The following is a 12,004-nucleotide window of genomic DNA, read 5'->3' as shown; positions in this document are numbered from 1 at the left end:
TATCATATCCTGCAGATTTACTGATCATATAAATTAGGACCATGGCATCAAACAGCTTGGTTCTGTTTGTATCAGTGATATTGTAAATTTTGTAAATTATTTGTTCTTGGAAAGTTAAAGAAATAAAATGTAACTATCACAAGGTTAATTGCAAGAATAAGAAAATGCTGCTGCATTTTAGCAGAAACCTGGAGGAGCTGGTTTCTTGTTGAGGTAATTAAAAAGAGTTAGTTTAGCAGTGATCCTCCAGAGGCAGAACATTATGTTTGATCCGATTATAGTGAACACGTCGTGTTGTGGCTCCCTATTTATTTCCCAGTTTCTGCCGGTCAAAACCACATCATCCTTTCTAAATTATTCCTCCGTTGGAATCGGTCTGATAAACCACAAAAGCAATTTCCCAAAAATGAATTTAAATTTTTTATTCATCAAAACACATAACTATTTTTCCTTTGTTCAAGTGTTTCTAAGTATTTGTACACATGGTGTTGATTGTCATCCAGGACATCGTAAGAGTTTAAGAACAAAGCAACAATCACAAAAAAATGTCTGCCAAATCCTGGAGGGACTGATTTAGGCTAACACTTGGATCGCCACAGGCTCCATTTCTTAAGTTCAAAAAGTTCACCTGATTGGAAGCAAACCATCTTGGACTAACAGAATTAAATCCATTTGATTTGTTTTTAACATTTTTTGTATATTCTTTTTCTCTTATTTTTTAGAATAAATATAGTTTGCGCAGAAATACATTTTTAAATGTTAAAAAAAAAGGCAACAGATTTGATCAATATAAAGTTATGTTGGGATTTTTAGTTATCTCTCAACAAATTTAGCATCCACCTGCAGCCACAGCTAAAGAAATGCCGTTTCACAGAAACACTGTTTTTGAAATGTTCTTCATTTGAACAGAATGAACCTCGGAGCAAAGGTTTGATTTGTGTTGTCATATTCTGTTTGACATCATCCTTGAGTTGAGGCATCTAAAAAGTGACCAGGTTTTGGACTGTTTAAGTTTCTTCTTCCATTCCTTGTTCTTTTTCAGATAAACTCTATCCCAGTTGTCTTCCTCCTCATCGCCCACCCAGGGGCCCCAGGCCCCTCCGTTCAGCTGAGGGTGAGCCCGCGGGTCCTCTGATGGGAACCTGACTGGCACGGCAGTGCGGTTGTAGTACACCAGTCTGGCTAAGAGCTGTTTGACAACATCTGGCCTCTGCTCAGACAGATCAAAGCGTTCGAAGGGGTCCCCGGAGATGTTGAAGAGCCACACTGATTTGCGGGGTTTAACGTGGCGCTCCAGGCTCCACCAGCTGTTGGGGAAGCCTGGGAGGATCTGAGGTGGGATCCAGTCTCCATACCCGGGGTCCCCTGTCAGGAGTTTCCAGTCTCCTGCTCGTATGGAGGCCTGAACGGCCGTATTCCATATCCCGAATCCTTTCTGCAGGGAACCTCTGCGTGCAGGGTTGTACAAAGGGTCGATGTTGTGGAGGATCTCTAATCTAGGCGACTCTTTTCCTTCACTGATTGCCTTCCAGACATTATACCCATCCAGCCCCTCAGTCAGTGACTCATCGCCACCTGCTAATCCCACCAGTGTGGGATACCAGTCAGTAATGTGCACCAAAGCTTTGCTCACCCTCTTCTTCCTTTGTAACAAAGGGCTGTGGACAAACCCCAGACCCCGGACACCCCCTTCCCAGTAGGTGCCTTTACGTCCTCTAAGAGGCCAGTTATTGCCACCAGAGAGCGGCTGGCCACCATTATCAGTGGAGAAAATCAGGACAGTGTTCTGGTAGTATCCATACTTGCGCAGGGCGTATGTTATATTTCGAACAGCTTCATCCACAGTTGAGACCATGGCAGCGTACCTCCTCCGTGCAACATTTTTCAGACCACTGTATGGGTGGATGTACTCCTGCGGAGACTGTAAGGGTGAGTGGACAGCTTGAAACGAGAGAAAGATGAAGAGTGGCTCGGACAGAGGATTGTGGGTCGCCAGAATTTTGCGGACCCTCCGCGTGTACAGATGGGTGGAGTATTTGCCCTTATGATCCCAGGCGACAGACTCCCCCTCATGGAGGTCGAAGCCACAGAGTCCGGGGCCATCACAGGAGTTATAGGTATAGTAGTTCACGCTGCCTGTCAAGGAGCCGAAGTACGTGTCGAAGCCACGGCGGGTGGGTAAACACTCCTTTTTGTAGAAGCCTAGGTGCCACTTGCCCACCATGTGGGTGGAGTAGCCGAGCTCCTGAAGCCTCTGAGGGAGGGTGACCTGGTCAAAGGGCAGGCAGTTGGGCTGGCGGGGACGGATGATGGAGTGCTGGAGACCAGTGTGAATCTGGTACCTGCAGAGTTAAAGATGAGGAAAAGACCACATCAAACAAACAATCAGATCCAAAGCACAGTAAAGTGAGAATCTGACATCAGGTAAGAACGGCTAAAGAGGTGGTGGAGGACCTGAGTTATTTTCTTGAACATTGTGAGCTTGAAAATAAAATGTGTCCAAATGTTTTAGAACATCTTCCTCTATTTTCACTCAAATAACTCAAAAACTTCTGTATGCTGGAAATGTGACTAAAAATTCAATGCATTTTTAAACATGCATTTGATGGACATAAAAACAAAGACAAACCTTAAACGTTAAGACTTTTTGAAATATGCATTATATATTTATATATAGTCAGCATTGAGGATAAAAAACTGAATGGTATCAGATTTTATGATGTTTCCCAGGTTAATAACTGCAAAAAAAAAAAAGAGGATTTAGTCATGTATATAGCATCAATGAAAATGTTAAATAAATGGTTAAAGTAGAGAAACTCCTGTAGATATAAAAGAGGACCAAAAAATATAGAATGCTCATTATATGCTGCGTTTCTGCACTGTAAGGATCAAACTGGTCTGGTTCCCACTCTTCCTCCAGTAATCTTATTGTTATGTGAGGACACACAATATCAACATGTATCCTAACATGCCACTGAATCTCTTAATGACAGCAAAAATTAGGGTTTATTGAAGAGGTGCTGAAAATGTAAATCAGCCGAACAGCATCAGAATCCAAAAAAAAGACCCCCCCCCCCCCCCCCCCCCCCCCCCCCCCCCCCCCACACACACACACACACACACACACACACACACACAGATTTTCACAAAGCTTTCATACTATTCTTATCCCTTGTGCCACAACAGCATTTTCTTGTCACTCATACATTCAATCAGAGAGAATGTACTGGGTCAGGGCCCGACTTCGCATCTTTGTTTCAATCTATGTAGTTTCAATTCAGTTTATTTATATAGCGCCAAGTCACAACAGAAGTTATCTCAGAGTATTGAACAGAAACGTTCATATATAAAAGTAAATTAACAACATTAATTATCAGAGGAGGAGACAACTTTGAGTTTAACTCCATCACAGAACTCTCATCTTGAGCAAGCACGAAGGCAACAGTGGAAAGGAAAAGCTCCCTCATGAGGAAGAAACCTTTAGCAGAACCAGGCTCAGAACAAGTGGCCATCTGCTTCGACCAGCTGGATTAGAGAGGAACAGGAAGGAGGAACAGATACACAATGGAAGGTCAAGAATCACATGTTAAGATATAAATAGTATCAAATGAAAACTGTTCATTTGTAACAATTCATTTTAAGAAATGAGGTTGATTTGTCTTCCAGTAGTCTAAGCCTATGGCAGCATAACAAGCCAACCCTAACTATAGGATTTATCAAAAAGGAAAGTCTTAATCCCAGTCTTTAAACTGGACAATGTGTCAGCCTCATGGACAGAAATTGGAAGTTGGTTCCACAAGAGAGGAGCCTGAGAACTGAAAGATCTTCCTCCCATTCTGCTTTTGGAAACTCTAGGAACTACAAGTAAGCCTGCAGTCTGAGAGCAAAGTGCTCTTTTAAGAAAATATGGAACAATAAGATCTGTAATATAAGATGGATCTAGGTTGTTGAGGGTTTTGTAGATTAGAAGTAAGATTTTGAATTCTATTCTGAGTTCGACACCGATAACACATCATATCTTATTACACTGCCTGATGAACACAATGCTACTTGAGTCCTTGATCAGAAATGACGTTTCAGCTTCACATTACACAGCTGAATCAATTTTGTTTTCCTTTCTATTTAAGGAAAGCTGCTAAACTCTAACCACTACTTTAGATAACCTCTAGGAAACCATGGTGAACACCTTGTGTTTACCTTGTTAATGGCATTGTAACTATGTTGTCACCTGTGTTACTTAGTCCTCTGTGGTCTCTGTAGTTGGTCCTCCATTGTACCAGTCTCCATTAAATCAATCATATTGTAGTCTAAAATACATTCTTCTCCATTTATTTTGTAAGTATATGTGAAAACCTTTAGTCAGTGTTTACATTTGTGTTTGCATCTACAACAAAAGAGTAATCCAAGATGGACTATACCTGCCGGTGATGAACTGACTCCTGGACGGGGTACAGATGGGCTGAACGTAATAATTCTCCAGCTTCACTCCGTCTGCAGCGAGCTTATCCAGCACCGGCGTCCTAATGTCCGAGCTGTGATAGCCGATGTCGTTGAACCCCTGGTCATCTGTCATGATGAAGATTATATGAGGAGGCTGTGGGACGGGAAACCTGCCTTGAAAAGTCTGGTCGGGCTCATTTTCCACCTGGTTGGGGCTCATCAGATCCCAGGTCAGGTACCCGATGCTGAGCAAGCTCATCATGGAAAACCCAGTCAGAGCTGTTGTTGCCATGGTTCCTTTGACACCAGCTCATGAAAGCCTGCTAATATTTCATACAGGGTCAGCAAATCATTTTGCAGAAAGAGAGAGATTCTCTCATTCCGACCCTTGGTGCGCTACAGCTGGTTAAGCAATCCGAAACCTACAAGAAGAGCCACACATTCATCCTCACAGACTTTCCAAACTGTGCCAGCCCAAATGAAAGTATTTCACTTTTCCTAGAGGTCCATTTAACCCCGCCTATTTGCCTCCCTGGACCACTAAAGTAACATCAGCCCCACGCCTCCAAAAACACACAAAGGTAAAGTAACACCACTAACTCGAGGTGCTTAAATCCAGGAACTTCCGTCAAATGCAGACGTGCTAAATGTGATTCTGTTGCAAACACGCCCATGATCCACCCTCCTCCTCTCCACCAATGTTCCTTGATAGTTATCAGAATTCAGTAAACTGATGCTATCTTTATAAATTAAAGGGAAAAAACATGTTCTCCTCTGATGAGGCGTGCATGCTGGGCAGATCATCTACTGTAAAAGACCCTCCCTCACAAAAATATAGTACATGCTGGGAGGAGATTTGAGTCTCAGAGCAGCTGTGGGGCCCTGAAGTTACAATCCCAGACTCTGTTCCCCTCTCAGCTTTGCAGCGGCGGCGAACACTCTCCTTCTATTCCTGCTGTTTTATGAGTGCCTCAAACCTGAGGAGCGAGACAGCACAGACTTCCTCGAGTCCGATAACATCTCCAAGAAGGAGTCAAAGAAGCACTTTACGAACCACCCCTAGGGCCCAACCAAAAGCAGCAGGACTGAACAGCTTCAGCTGCAGTTAGAGGTACCACAACACCAGGTCTGTGCAGACCTGTCAGATGCTGCAGGTTCAGAATGGAGACTAAGACTGGAGAAAACTACATATAATAGATTACATATCCTGATGCATGCTCAATAAACCAGGTAGAAAAATCTAAAAAAAGTTAAACGTTTTTTGTTGTTTTGCTTTGTTTTGTTTTTTGAATGTCCAGAGGACGAGATTTAACTTATATAGATAATAGATATACAGTACTGTAGTGTGTAAAACTGGAAGGAGATGAGCTGAATACTTTGAAATATTTTCAGAAATGCAACAGTCAACCGGAAAACTGCTTTCCAAGGAATTTTCTGCACTCAATCATGTTACTTCATCTTTCTGTCAGGGTGAATTGAAACGTACCCCCAATCAACAGATGTTATGCGCAAAAGTCCTAATGCTCTATGTCTATCTTAGTAAAATACCTGGGTGATTTTTCCAGGAATTGGATACAATTTTGATTACGTATCTCCTAATTTGATGCATTTATTATGGAACAAACTTTACAAAACAGTGATTACTGAGGTGAAACATTGTCTGCAGACATAATAATTGATTTATTGAAGACAGGAACTGATAAAATGTCATCCACTGGAACTGTTGATGTATGGGCGCTGTAAAATAGCAAAAAGAGGAATGAGCTTATTCCCTGAAGAGCGCAAAGCTGTGGCTGCTCATGTTTATCCAGCAGCTGCAGCAGCATCTTTGGTGTGGTGCTTCAGAGTTTAATACGTGTCAAACCTGGAAAGGGCGAAAAAATGATTGAGATGCACTTTCAGTTTTATACTCTAGAAGTTTTAGGGTGAGCAGCTTGAATATCTATGAGGCTTCGCAAAAATCCTGGGGAAAAAATCATGGATGATGTCCAGTTGAATGAAGTTGATACTGGTCCATAAAAATTTAATTAAAGGGTTTGAGTCATCACAGAGGCTACAAACAGAACAGGACAGAAGGTAATATCTCTGAGTGGTTTTCAAATAAATTAAAAAAAGAGCAGTTTTGGGGCGGCCACACTCATGAGGCGTGAATCGACTGTTTTCTGTTGGTCAGAGTTTCAGCTCCATGAGTCAACAACAACACTGCTCATGCCCACAGAGTATGAAGACACTGACACAGGTATTAACAGAAGCATGCATTGCTTTTAGTGGACATTTTCTGGTCCTTTGTCACGTGGCCAAAATATTCAACCATTACCCAAAGATGTTGTAATGTCTGTGTTTATGAAAAGACTGACCTCACAACCACCAGAAACCTGAATTTTAATAACCTATATAGGATAAATATACATTATGTTTGGTTTCTCAACGTTTTTTGTTTTTTTTAAGAAATATTTGTTTGTTTTGCAGTTAAGTCTAAAATTATGTTAACAGATTGGCTTCGTTGTTAACCTCAGCTGTTTAATTACAGTAACAGCGTGATCATTTTAAACTTTGTGGTCTGGTGTGGGGAAAGGTCACAGGAAACAAACGAGTACCTGCTCTGGTTCAGTACCAAGAAAAATTACCATAAGTGGGATTTGTTTTTTTTGTGCCAAGTCTCTTCATATTTACTTTTTTAACACAAATTTTGAATAAAAAAATTTAAACATTAATTATTAATCCTAAAACCTACAAATGTCTCAAGACCTTATTTTTTATTTTATTTATTTATTTATTTGTTTATTTTTGTGGGGGTGGCATCTGTTACTGACTTAAGTTTTATTATTATTACTAAATGAGATAATTAATAACAATTTATCTTAATTTTCTACAATTTTCCCAAGGAAATTAACATGAAACATCATAATTTAAAACCTCTTTGATTTAACATGGCACTATATAAATAAACTGAATTGAACTGAATTAAGTTGGACTGAATTAATCACAAAAAAGTTAACTTTTCTTTTTGTGATTTCTCTCTTTTATTTAACTTTAATGAAAAATTCTTATTTTAAACACATTTAAGTCTGTTTTCTTTCAAATAAATTTCATAACATGCACTAACGAGACTCATCGTGTTGATATTTGGATTTTTTTTTTTTTAACTCTGTTTACCTTTCATCTTTTTTCCTAAATTTATACCAAAATTAAGCTTCAAAAACACAAATCGATTAAATATTCTTGTTTATTTTCTGTATGAGAATTCCCAGTACTTGTTAATGCTTCCCACCTTTAAACAGCCTCACAGTCTGTGAAATGCAATAATCACTTGAAAGAGTTGAAATTGGAGGATGACGGGGAGTGGGGGGGAGTGGGGAGGGGGGGGGGTGCTGTTGCAACTCTGTGTTGGTCTGCACTAGATGTTAGTCTTGGCATAAGGAAGAGTTACTGTTACTGAATACGACTGCTCCCCTTCACCATGAACACTACCCTCTTTCTAATCAAGGCAGCCCTGCCCGTAAAGCGGCACATTACTCCCCCCTCTCTTACCCCTAGTTTACTAATCTGAGTAAGACTGGACGGAGGTGTTTTTATTCTCCTGTGTGCCAACATTAAGCCTAAACCTTTGCTTAATGTCTTTCAGCTTGTGCCCTCTCTGTTATGTACACTGGTGCTCTTGTTTCAGCACTAGTCGAGCCTTCATTTTGTCATCTTTAATCAATTTCTCAACAGCAGATCAGAAAAAGGTGTAATTTGGCAGCCAAAATAAGTTTGCAAGCATTTGTGGACATTTACCAAATGACAGCAGAAAGCGAAAATAAACCCTCCCAGAAAAGGTTGACCTGAAGGGTGAAAGGCTTGGATCATCGCAGCACCAGAATAGGCCCAAAGCAAAAGAGCCATGGCAGCTGAGGGCCACCACAGGGGGCAAGAGTCAAAGGACCTGGTTGTGCAAAAAATGTTCTTGAGAGTACGGAGAAAAAAGGTAAAAGGGTGTAAGATGTTACTTAGACTGGGTCCATATAGCTAAAAATCTTGGTTTTCACATTTCAAACCAGCAAAATGAGGGCCGACAGAAGAAGCAGAAGATGGTAGTCATTCCATACAAACATGGATAAATTTATTGGTAGCCTTACAACTTATTGAAACCATGTCTCAATTATTGTGGATAGTGATCAATTTAAACACAATTGCCTAATGGATATCTGCATTCCTTTAGTATAAAGGACCCTATAAATGACCCTAACAGATTCTGGAAAACCATCAAATCTCTCTCAGGTACCCCCCAATCATCTGACCTCCCATCACAACTTCTCGTTAACTCTGTTCCTGTGTCAAATAAGCACGAGATCCTGAACTGTTTCAACAAACATTTTGTTGTTTCTAGTTCTTTATTTGACACAGTTACTAATGGAAAATCAGCCACTTCACTTAATAACCAAACTTTTACAAATCAAATCTGTCCTACAAGTCAATCCTCAGTTAATCACACCTCAAACTTGTCCTAAATGCCGATAAAACGAAAGGGATGCTTTTTTCAAATAGGAAGTTGGTCCCAGCAGTTCTTCCTTTGATTTCATCCTCAAATGATGTCCTGATTGAGTTTGTTGATTCCTATAAATATTTGGGTATCTTGGTCGACTCACATCTCTCTTTTAAGCTTCACGTGGAAAACCTAGTAAAGAAACTGAAAGTGAAACTGGGTTTCTTTTTCAGAAACAGATCCTTTCTAACTCTGAATGCTAGGAAACACCTTGTAACTGTGACTTTCCTTCCCTCCATTGATTACGGTGACATTATTTACATGAACGCTCCTACAAGAACCCTGCAGATGTTGGATGCTGTCTATCATGGTGCACTAAGATTCATAACTGGCTGTGATTATCGTACCCACCACTGCACCCTGTATTCACTGGTTAACTGGTCATCATTAACTTCACGCAGACTCTCTCACTGGTACATTTTCATCTTTAAATCACTTCTTGGTCAGCTGCCTTCATACATCTCCTCCTACATGTCTCTGCGTGAGTGCAGCTACAGCGTGCGCTCTCAGGACATTATTACCTGCAGTGTTCCCTCAGTGAGGACTGAACTAGGCAAACGGACCTTCTCCTACTCCGCTCCTGTTTCCTGGAATATCTTACAAAAAGATTTGAAGCTCTCGACCTTGACCTCTCTAAGTGGCTTTAAGAATCTGTTGGACTCCTGGCAGGGACCAATGCAGACATGTTCCTGTTTTTAGTTTTCTACATTCGCCTTAGAATCTAGCTGTTTTTTTTTTTGTTTTTTTTTGTCATCTTATTTGCAAAAAAAAATAAAAAATCTGTATGCCTTTTTATATTTGCCTATTGTTGTTGTTGTTTTCCATTGTTTTCATCATTCTTTGTTGAAGTTAGGTCTCTCTTGTAAATGAGTCCTCGAGGCTCAATGGGATTTACCTGTCTAAATAAAGGTTGATTGAATTAATGAAAATAAAAATACGTAAAAATATGTGATTTGTTGGTTATTTTCAAAGTTGTGCCAAAACAGTGAGTAAAGATTTGTTGGTACACATGAGGAGACTATTAATCTTTACATTATCATATTTCAAACTAAGTGTTTGGTCTTAATTAGTATCACAGGTGCCTTAAGCTTCTTATCAGACAGACAGCCTGTTTAAAGGGAACAAACATTTTGTAGAGAAAGTAAAGGTGAGAGAGGTCTAAGAAGTTCAGAAAAAAGAGGTATGTAAACAGGGCTTAATTTGAGCCGGATCCTGTTAGAACAGGATATAGGAATTTTCTTATTTTGACAGGGTACGTTCTGGTAACTGTTTGCTTGGATTTGGCAACTCTCAGGCTTACTAATAAAGTTATGAACAAATATGACATCTTTGAATGAAAAAAAAATTATATTGGCTATATAACTGAAAATAATTACATAAACACTCTTTTAAACACAACAGCCACTTAAGAGCACACGAGCTGCCTCTTCAAGTAGCATTTCTGCGTACCCTTAAAAAAATCTCAGCTCCTAAAAGTGGGTGAGTGCTGAGCTAACCAGGCAGGTTAGTGGGCAGGAGCCCACAGGCAGCTGCAAGCAGGTGTTTGAAAGTTTCACATGTGGAGTTGGACAACAACAAGCAGGGACAGTGTCGAGCTCGAGTTACTTGACGGTTCCGACAAGTAAGGAGGGGGGTGCTTGACAGAAGCAGAGTGTTTGTAGGTAAACAGTGTTAACAACCTGTTAAAATACACCAAAATGCAGGAAATCGCATCTACTTTATTCACAATTTTCTGGGGGAGGACCCACAGACCCCCCTCCCCCCATCCCCCCCTCCAGGGGCAGTCTGCCTGCTATTTGCATTCCAGCACTGATCGGTTTACAAATTAAGCCCTGCTTGTAAATCCAGGTAAAGACTTCTCCAAAACTGTCTCCAAGCAGCTTCATGTTTCTGTGACCACAGCTGCTTATATTATTACAAGCATACATTTCATAGGACTGAAGCCAACCTCCCGAGATGTGAACGCAAGAGGGAATGTGCCCCCTGCTAAATCAGATGTATACTGCAAAACTATTGGTGTTCAATTATTCAAGCTGAACACCAAGATCAAGGTACGTCGGTTTCTGATTGAACCATTTTGAACCATAATGAGCTTCAAGGAAGACAGAGGGCAAAAAATATATAAAAGTGTCAAACAGGAATTTGTCGAAATGCATGACAAGCCTCCATGTTTCTGGGACTGCTGAGATGATACAGGAGCTTTAAGGCAAAGTTAAGACGCTGTTCTTTTATTATTATTATTATTATTATTATTATTGTTATTGTTATTATTATTATTATTATTATTATTATTATTATTATTGTGGAAGGATACCAACAAACATATCCCCAGTTATAACAATTCATCCTTTCAGTCAAAAAAGGTGCATGACAGGATTGAGAAGTCCAGAGGTTGAAGGAACCACTTGTAGATATACAGCAGTTTTTGTTTCAGAATTAAACCGGTCAATCAGGTGCTTCACTGAGCTTGTGTGGTTGTGAGACTTCAATGGTTTACCATGAATCCAACCACAAGTCACATCCTTCACTGTCAGTGGTGCAGGAAGCAAGTAAGATCTTTAAAGTTGGGTTTCTGTTTCTGTACCTTCCATTGATCTGAACTTTTCTTCAACATCAAAAGGTAAGATCAGTGAGATTCTCTCCCCTACGAACGTGGGAGCTCACAGGTGAGATGATGCAGACCTGGAGTTTTGGCTCGGACTCTAATTGAAAGTAAATTTGATTTGGCTCTAGAAGTGCTCTTGAAGTGAACTGGAGTGCAGTAAAGTAATTTCCTGTAAAATAGACCTTCATTTACAGGATAACTTGTACAAATATTATGTGTCATTTTACTGCCTCTGGGCATCAAAGTGAAGGGAAATGTTCAATTTTGGTGTTTTTTGTTGTGTTGAACAATCTTTAGTTATTTAAGCTTCTGCTTCAATGAGTCTGTTTTGCACAAACTAGTGTTTATTTAATCACTTTAGAGAAAAAAGGTATATATATATATATATATATATATATATATATATATATATATATATATATATATATATATAT

General features: G+C 40.0%; 1 protein-coding gene across 1 annotated transcript; it reads right to left on the bottom strand.

Moving 5' to 3' along the window:
* Nucleotides 1-943: 943 nt before the first annotated feature.
* arsia (arylsulfatase family, member Ia) lies at nucleotides 944-4,777 on the bottom strand. Its single transcript, XM_037675864.1, has 2 exons — nucleotides 4,419-4,777; nucleotides 944-2,342 (listed from the first exon to the last, which is right to left on the bottom strand). The coding sequence occupies exons 1-2, from the start codon at nucleotides 4,730-4,732 to the stop codon at nucleotides 944-946; spliced, it is 1,713 nt and encodes a 570-aa protein (XP_037531792.1). The 5' UTR covers nucleotides 4,733-4,777.
* Between the last annotated feature and the right edge of the window lie 7,227 nt (nucleotides 4,778-12,004).

Source organism: Nematolebias whitei, chromosome 4, assembly GCF_014905685.2.
Source record: "Nematolebias whitei isolate Nwh7 chromosome 4, NemWhi1, whole genome shotgun sequence".
Classification (NCBI taxonomy): Eukaryota; Metazoa; Chordata; class Actinopteri; order Cyprinodontiformes; family Rivulidae; genus Nematolebias; species Nematolebias whitei.
This window is presented reverse-complemented; position numbering and strand designations above follow the sequence as displayed.

Bases quoted from the DNA above. Each gene is read 5' to 3' on its own strand.
- arsia (XM_037675864.1), bottom strand. From the start codon at position 4,732: ATGGCAACAACAGCTCTGACTGGGTTTTCCATGATGAGCTTGCTCAGC. The intron at 2,343-4,418 runs GTATAGTCCATC...TTAACTCTGCAG, and splicing joins AGTCAGTTCATCACCGGCAG to GTACCAGATTCACACTGGTC.